Source organism: Stenella coeruleoalba, assembly GCF_951394435.1.
Source record: "Stenella coeruleoalba genome assembly, chromosome: 12".
Taxonomy (NCBI): Eukaryota; Metazoa; Chordata; class Mammalia; order Artiodactyla; family Delphinidae; genus Stenella; species Stenella coeruleoalba.
In genome coordinates this window covers 24117496-24132424 of record NC_137158.1, presented here as the reverse complement: position 1 = coordinate 24132424, position 14929 = coordinate 24117496, and the positions used below count along the sequence as shown (strand labels likewise).

Here is a 14929-nt window from a genome sequence, read left to right as displayed (position 1 = left end):
TTTCTGTGTCCTCATCTCCTCTTCTGTTAAGGATGCCAGTCAGATTGGATTAGGACTTGCCCATAAAGCCTCATTTTATCTTTTTTTTTTAACTTTTCAAAAAAATATATTTATTTATCTTTATTTGGTTGCACCAGGTCTTAGTTGCAGCTCGCCAGCTCCTTAGTTGCAGCATGCGGACTTCTTAGTTGTGGCATGCATGTGGGATCTAGTTCCCCGACCAGGGATCGAACCCGTGCCCCCTGCATTGGGAGTGTGGAGTGTTAGCCACTGGACCACCAGGGAAGTCCCGGCCTCATTTTTATCTTAATTGGCTCTTTAAAGGCCCCATGTCTAAATACAGTCACATTCTGAGGTATTGGGGGTTAGGACTTCAACGTGAGCTTGGGAGGCCACGCAGTCGCAGTCAGCTTATAGCACTGCCTGTGGCAGGCTGGCAGCACCCTGGTGTTCTAGGTGCCGGTGGGTGCTCAGGAAGACAGTGCAATGCTGGAGAACGAATTTGGTCTTTGGAGTCGGTTCAGCCAGGATTCAAATCCTGGCTTCAAGTCTGCTCTTTACCTGAATGGCCTTTAGAAGATGCCTAGACTTCTCTGAGCCTCTGAGTGGCTACAATAAGTTCTTCTGTAGCTGTGCACATTAAAAGAACATTTACCAACTACCAGGTACAGCGTAGGAGTTCAATACATGTTGTGTGTATTGGAAATTTACCTCAAGTTTTTAAAATTCTTAGTGTAAATCACTGCACATAATCCATGTTCAATAAGTGCTTTTTGCTTGATTGGTTATGAAACCCCTGAATAAAAAAAAAAAACAGAATATCTACTTTATTTGGGTTGTTTGTTGTTGAGAGATATGAAGCGCCATGTGTTTTGATTTTTCCGTTATCATGCGTCTTGATCAGTTTAATCATTGAGAATTTACCAAATGCTAGCTATAAAGATGAATGACACCTGGTCTTCGTTTTAACAGGTCCTTGGTCTTGGGTGATTTGAGCACATTAAGAATTCCTGGGGATTTCCATGTTTTCCCCCTTGTCTTCCCTGCAGGTGAAGTAATTTCCTCTATGAGTGAGCTGCAGAGGTTAAAGGTGGAGCCCTCCGCAGAGAAGGAGAAGCAGCGCTCAGAAGCCAAGCACATTCTCATGCAGAAGCAGCGAGCTTTAGCAGACCTCTTTAAACACCTTGCAAAAACTGGTAAGTTCCTCGATGGAAACCCAGTGAAGTGTACTCACCTGATTTTAGGAAGACAAATAACATGGGTGATTTGGGGGAAGTTTGTAGAGACAGTTGAGATGGTGGGAAACAAGGTGGAAGGCAAGGTTTGAAACGTGTGAGTCCCAGTCAACACACACGAAAATCCTATGATGAACCATTTGTGACTCCCAAGTAGTTTCACAGTTTTGTAATGAGGTTTCTCAGAAACCATGTTTTTTATTTTCATCACCATATGTTGTACAGCACCCGCCCTTCCAACGTGCATAGGGAGCAACACTTTTCAGACTAACTTGTGTGTGAATCACCTGGGAAATCTTGCTAAAGTGCAGAAGCGGATTCTGTTTCAGTAGGTGTGGGGCAGGGCCTGAGAGTAAGCTTTCTAACAAGCTCCTGGGCAATGCTGTTCCTAGGACTTGACTTTGAGTAGCAATGGCATTGGGGGGTTCCTGGCACATCTATTCTCTCCTGAGTTTATTTAACCACCTGCTGTTTATTTCCTAGGTTTGTCATATCGCAAAGGTCTTTCCTGGGCCCGTTCAAAAAACCTTCAAGAGATGCTTCATCTTCACCCATTGGATCTCCAGAGCGCATTGTCTATAGTCAGCAGCACTCAGGCAGCTGATTCTAGGTTTGTGTTTGTAATTATAAATGGAGCAAGTCAGCTAAGCCTCCATGGCCTCATTTGCCAAAGTGGGGAGAGGAATACTTCTGTCCTAGTGTTGCCATAAAATTAGCATTTAGAAAAGTGCCTGGCTCAGGACTGGCAAGGTGGTGAGCACCCAGTGTTAATGTTCTTCTCTTTTTTTTTAACCTTCTTTTCTTTCATTAGGATAAAGGTAAGGGACGAATTCGAAATATTGGGTGGTTTGGGCTCTGTTGGGGATCTGGTGGGGTAAGGAAGACAAGGGGCCACTTTGAGTGTTTAAAAGTGTCAGTAGTTAGTTAGTAATTGTTGATTTTCTTCTTTCCATTCCTCTTTCCTCCTTGTATTCATGTCTCCCATTATTTTTTTTGGTCCTTTGATTTTTCCTGAGGTCTCCTCAATTGATTTGAATGTACAGGTGAAAATCTGTGAGAGAATGGCCACACTTTTAGCTGTTCCATGTACATAAACCTAAGTTCCCATATGTTCTTGAATTTTAGAGCCTATAGACTTTGGAGACAGATGGAGCTCCCTCTGTGTTAGTAACTGGTTGGAAATGAGCTGAGTACAGCATACATGTGTGTTTTCTTTGCTCAGTCGCCCTCTCAGGTGCTTTAAATTTGAGTTCAACACAACACTGTAAAAAGTAGAAATTTTACATAAACATTCTGGATTTTCAGTTTTTCGGGAAAATTTGGCCAAGTGTGCTTGCCTTCCCGTGTGGTCGAAAGTTGACTAGAGTGCCCTCCTTTTGATAGGACACATGCTCTCAGGTTCACTGTGGTCAGTAACGGTCCCTCTTGCTTCTCAGCTGTCATCGCCAAGGATCATTTTGTGCTTGGCTGTCCTTAACCATGTATGTTATCTGCATGGGCCCTGTAGGCATCAGAATTTATGATCCCTAGACTCCACTGTCAAGATAGGCATAACGTTTTTATTAAGGAAGCCATATTGTCATAGTTTATTTTCCCACTCTACTTTCAGTGCTAAGTATGTAACACATCCTTTGTATAAAGGACTGATGAGTGGCTGACTGAATGGGTCCTCACAGAAATAAATCTGTTCAGACTCTTGGCTTCTGGTTGCGGCTAAATGGACCAGTCTCTGACTCCTCAGGATCTAGGGTGGAGATAGTGGTTTTAATTAAGTAAATCATGTTGGTTTCTTTCCCAGGCTGCTTACAGAAATCTCGTCTTCGTGGGAGGGGTGCCAGAAGTATTTTTATCGCTCTCTTGCACGGCACGCCAGGCTTAGTGCAGTCCTGGCAGCTCCCGCCAAGGTAGGATGATAGAGCCTTGGGATTGCAGGGGCTCAGGGACTCCAGTTCTGTTCATCCAGGGCAGCATCCTCAGACCTGGTCCAGTGATCACAGCCCATTACTGGAAGTGACTGAACTTTTTGCAGTCATTAAACTTACAATATAAGTCAATGTAATTTTGTGCTTAATCAGAGAGCATTTTATAATAAGTTCTGTTATTCAACATTGGCTACTTAAGAAAAATTACGGAAGAAAAACTTCAAATGGAGAATGCTACCCTCAGATCTTTTCCCCCTGTGAATTGAGAGAAGATCACTGATACCCAATTTTGATGTTAAATTAGTTCCTGTTCATGGAACTTCAGTGGAAGCATAATTTGAGATGCGCTGCTCCCAGAGGTGGACGTGTTGCCTCTAGAGGGCAGCGCACCCAGGCTCCGCACCCCCACCCCCGCCCCAGCAGAGGCTCCCCTCCAGGAGCATGGGACCCAGCACTTCCCAGCGGCCCCTCAGCATGCTCTCTTCTCCCCCTGCCAGGAGATGGGTGTGGGCCACGTGGAGCGGTGTAAAGGGTTCTCGGCGCATTTGACAAAGGTGCTCATCCGACAGCGGCGCTCCCTGACCACGCTGACCGAGCAGTGGATCCTCCTCAGGTATCGCTGACTGGCTGCGTTTGCAGCACGAATCGAGAGTATTATGCGCAGCTCAGAGTTGCTGCACACGCTGCTCCCAACTATGCAGTGAAGTCTGAGGTCCGAAGGGGCAGGTGGGGTTTGCCTTGGCTTGGCCCCTTGCTTTTGGTGGTGATGCCTCTGCCCCCTGGTTTTAGCAGCACCTCTGGGGGATGGTTCGAGGCCGAGTCAGACGGTAAAGATGTTCACGGCTGAACCACACCTGGGTCTGGAATGAGGGCGTCTGTGATTGGCAGTCCATGTGGGCCGAGGGCAGGGTTGCTTTCATGGCATCCGGTGTCTCAGACTCTGGGCACAGATCAGATATGAGTCGGCTTTCTGGATCACAGAGTTGCAATTTGCTGAACCATACACTGGTGCTCCTCGATAGAAATGGATACTTAAAAGATGAGGACAGGAAGCCTGTCACCATCTGCTGAGTGGATCCTTGGCTGACAGGTAGTATTTCTAGACTGCAATTACTTCAGCTATTTTCTTCTCCACTCATAAGAGTTTTATCTAGCAAAGTCTACTATATTTACTAGATTTGTTTTTAGAAAACAGTGGTTGAAATCACTGTGGTGCTGTGACTGTGTTGGATGTGAGAGGCCTGTAAGGGGCAGGAGATAAGCAGTGAGCACCGATGCTTCTGCTACACTGAAGGATGTGTTTAAGTACTTTGGAAGGCGTTTGAACAGACTTTTTACTTATCTGGAGAATCCTCTCTTCTTGATTATGTGGAAAAGCCCAAACTTCGTTCAGAAATCAGTGAATTTACCGTTACAAACAGCGCGGTGACACAGTTTAAGGTGCCATGTGTTATCCCCATGGGTTTGTTTCTCTGCACAGGAACCTCCTCAGTTGTGTGCAGGAGATTGACAGCAGGCTGACGGGGCCGCCCGTCTACCCCGTGGCCTTCCCCCCTCAGGACGGGGTGCAGCAGTGGACAGAGAGGCTGCAGCACCTGGCCATGCAGAGCCAGATCCTGCTTGAGCAGCTCTCCTGGCTCCTCCAGTGCTGCCCCAGTGCAGGGCCAGCTGCAGGCCAAGGTGATGCCCAGGCACAGGGTCAGCCTTCTGCCCCCTCCCTGGAAGGACCAGAGCTCACCAAGGGGCAGCTTTCTGGAGCAGTGCTGGACCTGATCCCATCAGATCTGATCTACCCATCCCCAGTTCCTGGAAGGCAGCTGCCCTCTGGTTGCCGGATGCGAAAACCAGACCAGCTTTGGCAACAGTCAACTGTGAGATTAACAGAGATGCTGAAAGCCATTAAGACAGTGAAAGCTGATGTTGACAAAATTAGGCAGCAATCTTGTGAGACTCTCTTTCATTCTTGGTGAGTGTGCCTACGTCTTTGCTCTGCCTCTGTGTGTGCGGCGCTTGGTCAGGGTTTAGTAATGGGATGAAATGATGGAAGGGGTCATGCTTCAGTCCTCGGTTTTCCAGTGGACCCTCATAGCACTTTGTGGCATACGTCTAGCTGTAAATCTTTAGATGCAATGAGTTTTAGTGGTTGGAGGGAGGGAGGGAGGGAGGGAGGGAGGGAGGGAGGGAGTGTGTGTGTGTGTGTGTGTGTGTGTGTGTGTGTGTGTGTGTGTGTGTGTGTGTGTGTGTGTGTGTGTGTGTGTGTGTGTGTTAGCACCTTCCTTTCAACATTATGGCATTTCTGTTGTTGCAGGAAAGATTTTGAAGTTTGCTCTTCTGGGCTGAGTTGCCTGTCCCAGGTGTCAGCTCATTTGCAAGGCCTAGAGTCCTTGTTCATTCTTCCAGGGGTAGAGGGTGAGCAAACAGACCCACAAATGACATTAGTCAAGAGCCTGGAATATGTAAGAAGAGAGATCAATAAAGCCACAGATGACTTCACTACTTGGAAGACACATCTGCTTACCCCAGGCATCCAAGGAGGTGAGGACTATTGTTCAGTAAGGGAGTAAAAGCCCAGTGTAGGAACGACATCTTATAGATTTAAGTCCAGGCTGTCCTAAAGACACATTGTGTTTTGTTCTAGACGGATCTGTCCAGGGTTCCAAGGCAGGGAAGTATAGTTGGAACACATAGCTCTTAACTTTTGTTGCCTCTTTTGTTTGAGAACCTTGCCTCCGGATTGCCATCACGTTGCATACTTTATAGCACATGAGTAAGTAGCACAGACTCACTGGCTGTTTCAGAAAGTTCTTCCTTAGACTGGAAAGCTGCTGGCTAATGTTTGGACTAAGTTGGTGTTCATATATTCCATCTTAACTATTTTCATATTTTTGGCATTCTTTTAGCAAAATTGTTTTAATACAAGACAATAACCTTATAGGTTTACCTAGGCTGGGAATGTGTCTCTTTCTTCGTTGTACCCAGCACAGCTTGACACTGGCTCAACCATAGCAGGTGTTTACAAGGTGGCTGTTTGTTAAAATGACAAATGAGGATTGTTAATGATTTCCAGAAGCACTGAAACAAATGACTGAGTTTTTAAAAATTTGTTCTGCACCATGTTACTTTACTAGGAAACCAAATGCTGGATGACGGGTTTGTGGAGGATTTTTCAGAGCAGATGGAAACTGCCATCCGGGCCATCCTTTGTGCCATCCAGAACTTAGCAGAAAGAAATAGTAAAAAAACAGAGGAGAACACTCACCAAACAAGACCGCAAGAAGATGGTATGTCTGAGATCAGGAAAATACTAGTTTCTTACTTGATTTAATTTTTATTTTGATGATCTATTTTTGTGGCTAAATATTTAAGGCCAGATGTGGGAAATGATTATTGGATGAATGGAGATGAAAAGAATTTGTTTTCTGTTATTTACCATGTCATTCTTTTCCGTGAATGAAAGAGGCAGCAGGCTTTGAGAGACTGCAGTCAGGACATCTAACAAAACTCTTAGAGGATGACTTCTGGGCCGATGTGAGCACTTTGCATGTGCAGAAAATAATTTCCGCTGTCTCTGAGCTCTTGGAGCGGCTGAAATCGTCTGGCGAGGATGGCACAGCAGCGAAGCACACGGTAACCAGTGGTTCCTTACAGGCTGCTTGCTGTCCAAGTGGGCTGAGCAGAGGCAGAGGGGGTTTCACCTTGCTCCATGTGGTGGTCCCAAAGCAGGCCTCCTCGGCAAAATCACTGAGAATCTCTTGATGTCTTTATACATGTAAACCTCACTGACAAACTTTGGAAAGCTTAGGGCTTGCTGGCTAAGGATTACAGTTGTAAGACGCGTAGGTGCAAAAATGCTGCCCATCCAGAATATCCATTATCTTGGGGTTCTTTCCCGTCCTCATCACATACTCCTGGGTGTTCCACGTTAATGGTGGGTGTTGCCGCCATAACTAAGGCCTAATGGCCGTACTGTGCAAACACCTGTCCCTTCACAGTAAGCCAGAAGAGGATGACGTTATCGTCTCCATAAGTCCACAGAAGCAACTTATTTTTGAGGACTTGTGTGTTATTCTGTAGTATTGCCTCTAGTGCCAACTCTGATTCCGAGTAGAATTTGTATATAAACATATTTTTTAAACACCAAACAACTTTGTTAACTAACTGAGACTTAAGTGACTAAGAATTTAAAGTGTAGTGTTGTGAGGGTTTGTGTAAACGAGGAAGAGATCTCAGTGAGCAGGTGTTATGTACGTGTGTGTAAATAAAATGTACCATTAGTGACCTTTACTACATTGACATAGGTGGTACAACCACCGTCACTACCTAGTCACCCCAGAGGAGACCTGGTGTGAGCAGGCCTTCTGATCTGTTTTGCCCCCAGTTCTTCGCCCAGTCCTGCCGCTTGTTGGTGCGCCTGGTGCCCATGCTCTCCAGGTACTCTGACCTCGTCCTCTTCTTCCTGACTGTGTCTTTGGCAACTCACCGCAGCACTGCAAAGCTGCTCTCTGTGCTTGCCCAGATCTTTACGGAGCTTGCCCAGAAGGTAAGGACTATTTACGTGGAGCACCATGGGGAAGCAGGTACCCATGTATTCCATACCCATTAGTGTTTGGTTTGATGGGATTTTATTTTGGGCCTTCACAAATAGCAGGAGGTGATTTGCTCTCTCTGTGGATTTATATATATATATATATATTTATATATTTATATGTTCATTTATTTATATGTTTTTGTAGGTGGAAAGCATTCTCTCAAAGGTATTAAGACAATTACAAAATACAATTTTTTTTCCCTTGGCTGCGCAGCTTGTGGGATCATAGTTCCCTGACCAGGGATTGAACCCAGGCCCTCGGCAGTGAAGCGCAGAGTCCTAACTACTGGACCACCAGGGAATTCCCACTCTCCCTGTGGATTTTTTACTGCTTTGTCTGGCCTCCTTTTACTAATCCTTTTTCCACTAAAGGTTTGGAACCTGAAGGTCCCTCACTGGGGAGCTCCCTAGATTCCAGAGTCTGTCTAAAGGCTGCTGCTTTCTGTTCACACCCTTCTTTCCTGGTCTCCAATTTGAAATCTTCTTCTGATAACTCTGAGCTAGACCTGTAGGACAGATGAATCCTTAAGGCTGTTAAGTTTTCGGTCGTTTATACTAACGCATGCTGTAATGGTAACGGGGCTCTTAATGTTAGGAGGGGCGTCTTTAATAGGGAAGTCATTCATCATTCAGCCATGTACCCAGTGCTGTGAAAATCACTGAAGTTATAGAGATTGTAGACCCTACCCTTGGAATTCAGGAGCAGAGTCAGAACTAACAGGCCCAGCCTGGCGTGGTAAGTCCAGTCATAAGGGTGTCCGGTTCTGGGACTCAGAGTGAGTGAGTCACTTAGCCTCAGTTTCCTCATTTTACAAATGGGATTTGCATTTTTGTGAGAATCACCTTCAACTAAGTATATAGCTTTTTGTTTTTGTTTTGTCCCTAGTATTTTAAGATCTTTTCTGAATCTAAGTATAGTATAATAGGTGAGATGCACTTGAGGAAGATAGAAATTTACAAACTGAAGGTGAGGTCTAGGCTTCTTGTAAACAGTCAAGAGTTCTTAGTTCTGAGTATCTGGAATACTGGAAGTGGTTAAAAAAAAAAAAAATGGGAGCAAGCCTGTGCCTTGTATCTAGAGGATAAATACGTACATTTCTTGTGTAATGGATAAATGAACGCCTCTCAGATTTGCCCCCTCTATCTGATGGGCACTGAGCCAGTCTTACATCCCATCACTTCTTGGAGGAAACACTTGCATGTAGAAGACAGTGGAAGGACAGTGTATGTTGAGGGTGCCCTGAGATTTGGGTTAGCTACGTTTGTCCACTTGCACCATTTCTCTTGTCTGACAAGTTCTAGAATGACTGTGGGCTGTCAGACCTGTGTGTGTTTGGGGGTAGCGGTGTGGGGTAGAAGTGGTTTTGATGAAAGCAGAGTGTTGGGAGCTCAGTGGCTGTCCCAGCTGCAGCCACTGTAGTAACGTGACCTGCAGAAGGACATCCTGAATCTCCTTCCTTTATGGTTATTCTGCCTGCATCTAAACATATTTCTTTAAAATAGTGTATCTCACTGTCTTAGCCAAAATGTGTTTTTCAGTCGACTTTCTAAGAATACATGTCCTGAAGGTGAGTTTGCCTTTCCATTCATTTAAATGTCCGAATTGTGTTCCTATCCTCTCTGAGGAGTGCTGAGGGAACTTGAAAGTAGGTTAGACACAGTGCTAAGATAATAGATTTAGGGGAATTCCCTGGTGGTCCAGGACTCTGAGCTTCCACTGCAGTGGGGACACAGGTTCAATCCCTGGTCAGGGAACTAAGATCCCGCGTGCTACATGGAGAGGCCAAAAAAAAAAAAAAGATAATAGATCTTGGTTGTGATTAAAGCACTTAATCCATAGGAAACTAGTTCTGTGTAACTAAGTCACAATCAGTGTTTGCTGGTCTTGGAACTTGGTCTTGTTAGTTGACAGCTTATTTGTAGTACATTCTCATCCTTAGATTGGCTTGATAGCTTGATCTTGATAGCTTGTACTTTCTCTGATAAAATTTCTGATCGAGAGCCATTATTTTCTTCTTTTTCTGTTCACTTTTGTCCCACACACTAGTAATTGATATTTGGTTTTTTTGTTTGTTTGTTTGTTTTGCGGTACGCAGGCCTCTCACTGTTGTGGCCTCTCCCGTTGCGGAGCACAGGCTCCGGACGCGCAGGCTCAGCGGCCATGGCTCACAGGCCCAGCCGCTCTGCGGCATGTGGGATCTTCCCGGACAGGGGCACGAACCCGTGTCCCCTGCATCGGCAGGTGGACTCTCAACCACTGTGCCACCAGGGAAGCCCTGGGCTATTTTCTGACATGAAATACAGTTTTATTAACTCTTCACAAGTCTTGCTGTGTCTGACCTTGTTCTTAACTCGAGACCCCATTGCCATGCTGGGTGCCAGGGTGCCAGGTGCCTTGGCAGCAAACAGCCCAGGCTAGATACAGCATGTTCCCTGAGAGTGACAGATTCACTTCAAGAGCTGAAGGGGAAGGCATGTTTTTTTGTATTGTAATAAACAGGACTTTATTTGAGGAGCATCACACAAAATTTTCTTCAGTGAAAGGAAATGAAATCTCTCACTTGTAGCATCTGCTTTCAAGTTGCTGTATCTCCGGGGTTACATGTCTTCTCTCCTTCCTTTCAGGCTTACTAATTTGAGAAGTAAAGGACAAGACCCCTTTGGGATTTAGACACTGAGAGTTTCTGTGCCGCACCCCGCCCCATAACTTGCTCCTTAAATACCGTCCTAATGTATACCTCATTCAGATTTTTGTCTTGGCAGATGACAAATTACTACACACCAGAGGCCTCCACAGAGTCTCAAAACCTTGTATATTAAATCTGATGTCAAGCTTTGAAACTGCATAATAACTGTTGTCACCAACAAAAGTCTACTGTACTTCAATCAGATTTAAAATACTGAGCTAGAAAAGAATTAATCATTTATTTACGGTATTTCCTCCTGCAGCAGGACTGGAAATCCCTTCTTTATTGCTTTTTTTTTTTAACCTAACTTTCACTCTTTTTATTTTTGAGGGATTTTGCTTGCCCAAAGAATTTATGGAAGATTCAGCGGGAGAGGGAGCGACTGAGTTCCATGACTACGAGGGAGGTGGGATTGGAGAAGGCGAGGGCGTGAAGGATGTGAGTGACCAGATAGAAAATGAAGAACAGGTACGTTTTCACAGGCATGAAATATGTATATAGTTTACAGAAGCTCACTCCTTTTTCACTATTTAAATTACATATATAAATGGTTTTTCTACTAGGTTAATGGTTTTCAAACTGTGATCCAGGCACCTAAGAATACTGGAGCTTAGGGAGTGGATGTAAATTAAAAGCTTAAAGACCACAGAAAGGAACTTTGGCAGCGCAGTCATTGGTTGTAGCTATAATTTGGGAGGGAAATGATTTAAAAATTTTTTATTTTAAATGGGAAAACTTTTGCTGATGACTTGTAAGGGAGCATTTTTGGTAGTGGTTCATTTAGGGATAAAAAGCTTGGCTATTTTAAGTGATAATTGCATTAAACAACAATGCCAGTGTTTGCTGTTAATAGGTTTTATTGCTGTATGTCTTTAAGACATGGTGAAATTTTTAAAATCTATATCCTTTTTTATTTGGAATCAAGAATGCTTTTGAAATATTTAGATGCTTTGGACTAAGAGTGTTGTGTTGCTTTTTTAAATTCCAATCTCATTTGGGAGTGTTTTTTTAAACACACTACTTTTATTTGGATTAATCAACTGTGACTTGAAGAAAGAAGAGGTAGTGGAATTACTTTTTATCACTTATATTCTAAATTTAGAGCACTGCATAAGTTTCTATTTAAAGTATGGTTATACTTATTGAAAATAAAGGAACAAACCAATCCAAGCTTCCTCTCTTCCTTTGAAGGGAAAATTGGAAAGAAATAAAAAAAACAAAAGAGTAATGCTAGCGTTTATGTGGCATAGCTCTCATGTACATTATGTGTGTGGATATATATACACAGATAACATACACATTATTGTTATTTTGGTCTTTTTCTGTATTTCTCAAATTTAACTTAATTAGCACACAGTAATTTGTTAATGGAAAAAGTAAACCTAACAGAAAAGTACAAATCCAATGTAAAAAACATTAAGTGGGATAGAAAGCTATCAAAACAATTTGGCAGTATCTAATAAATTTTAAATTGTGTGTGTTCTTTGACCTAGGAATTCCATGTTTTCTTGTACAAATGCTAATAAGGGTCCAGGATAATAAATATGTGTATAATGGAGTGTGTTTATACAAGGATGCTCACTATAGCATTATTTATACTGGTGAAAATTGTGAATTATTTAAATTATGATACTACTCATGCAGAGCAATACTATAATTAAACACAATGAGATAGGTTTATAAGTGACAACATGGAAGTATATCTAGGAGACATTTTTAAACTTAAATAAAAAAGCAGATGGCAAAACAGTTTGTCAGGCATAATCCCTTTTTGTTGAAGAAGATGCGGGAGGCCGGTATTGGTATACCCCATCTATATTTCTAAGTATCTGTTGGTGTACTTACAGATTAAAGTATGTGCCAGAACATCACCAGTGGTAATTTCTTTGGGAGTTTTGGAGGATGGTGGTGCTGGAGGAACTTTATTAATACTTTCTGTTTTGCTTAGAAATTTTTAAGTGAGATTGTATTACTTTTGTATCTTAAAAAAAGAACTTTAAAAATTCAGCTATAATGAAACATAACAATGTGAATCTTTTGCCCCCAATACAGTGTAGATTATGTAGGAATATATAGTTTAAGGAAAAGTGAAGAAAATTACATTCACTGGCGAGGGATAAATTAGGAGTTTGGGATTAACAGACACACACTACTGTATATAAAACAGGTAAACAACAAGGACCGACTGTATACCACAGGGAACTATATTAAATATCGTGTAATAACCTACAGTGGAAAAGAATCTGAAAAAGTGTGTATGTGTACACTTTGCTGTACATCCGAAACTAACACAACATTGTACATCAACTATACTTCAATAAAAAAATAAAATAAAAAGGAAAGTAGTAGGGGGAAAAATTACATTCACAGTTGGGTAATGTCTATGAGAGATCAAAGTGACAAAACAGATATTAAATTTATGGGCAATATAATAAGACTGATGAATTTTCTTTTACCCTACAGAGGATGCATAGTCTTTTTTAATATGTATGGATTAAAAAAAAAAAAATTCAGGGAAATTCCCTGTCGGTCCAGTGGTTAGGACTCTGTGCTTCCACCGCAGGTAGCCCAGGTTCAATCCCTGGTCGGGAGACGAAGATCCCACAAGCTGCATGGCTTGGCAAACAGACAATTCTCATGGAGAAAACCTCAACAAAATTCTATATTCTCTAACAAAAAATGTAATAAAACTGGAAATTAATTACAGAAATGTTAAAGCAAGTCACAAATTATGTGTATTTTCTCTCCCCAGAGATAATTTTATACCGTTAATCTTGGCATTTATATATTCTATTTAGAGCTGAATAAACATTAGTAGTGTTACAGTGTGCATTTATGTTTCTGTAATGCTTTTTGATATAGGCAGAAGATACATTTCAGAAGGGTCAAGAAAAGGATAAAGAGGATCCTGACTCAAAATCAGACATTAAGGGGGAGGATAATGCCATTGAGATGTCAGAAGACTTTGATGGGAAAATGCATGATGGGGAGCTTGAAGAACAAGGTTTGAGATTATCTGTCACTTCATTCTTATTCTTGAAAAATAAATATTTTATACAGGAAATTACATATTTCCAATAAGGAGCCTATTACACTCTTTTGGAACAAGTTGGTTACTCTGCATAACTGCAGGTGGAAACATCAGTACGTGCCTGTGCCATCCACACCTCTGGTCAGAAGTCTCTAGTCCATTTTGGAGATTCTGCTCTTGAGTAAGCGGAGACGCTGCCTCTGATGTTCTGGCTGCCTCCTGTGCCAGATCAGTGACTCCGCAGAGTCCTTCAGGGAAATCCAGAAGAGCAGGGAGGTGATCCCTGGCAGAGCTTGGCTCTCAGCTCAAGTTAAATTGTTCTGGGGAGGGTTTTTTAAATATATATTTTTTTCTAATTACAAAATTAGTAGACATTTGTTGTAGATGATTTGGAACAAAAATGCAGAAACCAAATCGATACCCTTTAGGCCTACCACCCAAATAAATCACTTAATCAGTTTTGGGTTATTTCCATTTCTTGCATGTATATATATAGACCCAGAGACCATAAGTGGTTCTATAGTCTGCTTTTTTCATTTAACTTATGAACATTACATGTCATTGAAAATTATTTGATAATAAGATTTCTTACAGCACATTATCATCTATCGTGTTGGAACCACAATTCAACTATTGCCCTCAATTTCTGTCCAAAGTTTAATCTGAAATACAGTGTCTTACTTTAAGTGAATGCCTTGCAGAAATGATACCTGACCTCAGAGTAGAAGAATGTATGCATGCCTAAGTAGTGTTTAAGGGTATAACCTTTGTCAAAGTAGACCTTGAACGAAGACAAAGGCAAGAAAATTCTGGTTAATTGAGCTAGACACATGATTTGAGATGTTGGGTAAAATCATTGACACAGAGTATGTTGGAGATGGGGAGGAACCTTGGAAATTTCATAGTCCCGCCTCATCATTTCCCAGGTAAGAAACCAAAACCCAGTGAGGTTGCTGAAGTCCCATAATGAACATTCTCCCAGCACCAGAACTAGGCATCCTGACAGCTGTTCCACCACCCTCCTTACAGTCTGTCGACATAACACGTCACAGACCTCCTTCCTCCTCCAAACAGTCTGCAAAACACAGTAGGACTACTTGAGATCTAAAGCATCTCCTCTAGGGTGTTCTGTAGAAACAGGCAGTAAATCCCAGGTAGGACCCTTGCCTGGCCCTTGCCTCTCCTACATACACAGGAACAGATCAATTTGGGGATCTGCTGAACTAAGCTCATCGCCTTCTTCCCTTTCAGAAGAGGATGATGAGAAATCAGACAGTGAGGGTGGAGACCTGGATAAACAGATGGGCGATCTGAATGGTGAGGAAGCTGACAAACTAGATGAGAGGCTTTGGGGTGATGACGACGGTGAGGAAGATGAGGAGGAAGAAGACAGTAAAACTGAAGAAACAGGACCAGGAATGGATGAGGTAATTAAAAGATTCCCTCCATCACATAGTCCCTAGGTT

General features: G+C 42.7%; 1 protein-coding gene across 1 annotated transcript in view; it reads left to right on the top strand.

The window, feature by feature from the left end:
* The window catches only part of MDN1 (midasin AAA ATPase 1), a 157133-nt gene that overhangs the window by 119646 nt on the left and 22558 nt on the right, over positions 1-14929 (top strand). The window contains exons 75-86 of the mRNA XM_079938869.1: positions 1050-1196; positions 1719-1845; positions 3034-3139; positions 3655-3770; positions 4638-5123; positions 5466-5692; positions 6286-6438; positions 6615-6784; positions 7536-7697; positions 10763-10900; positions 13295-13436; positions 14715-14890. Coding sequence (XP_079794995.1) covers positions 1050-1196; positions 1719-1845; positions 3034-3139; positions 3655-3770; positions 4638-5123; positions 5466-5692; positions 6286-6438; positions 6615-6784; positions 7536-7697; positions 10763-10900; positions 13295-13436; positions 14715-14890 — 2150 coding nt within the window. The remainder of the gene's footprint in view (positions 1-1049; positions 1197-1718; positions 1846-3033; positions 3140-3654; positions 3771-4637; positions 5124-5465; positions 5693-6285; positions 6439-6614; positions 6785-7535; positions 7698-10762; positions 10901-13294; positions 13437-14714; positions 14891-14929) is intronic.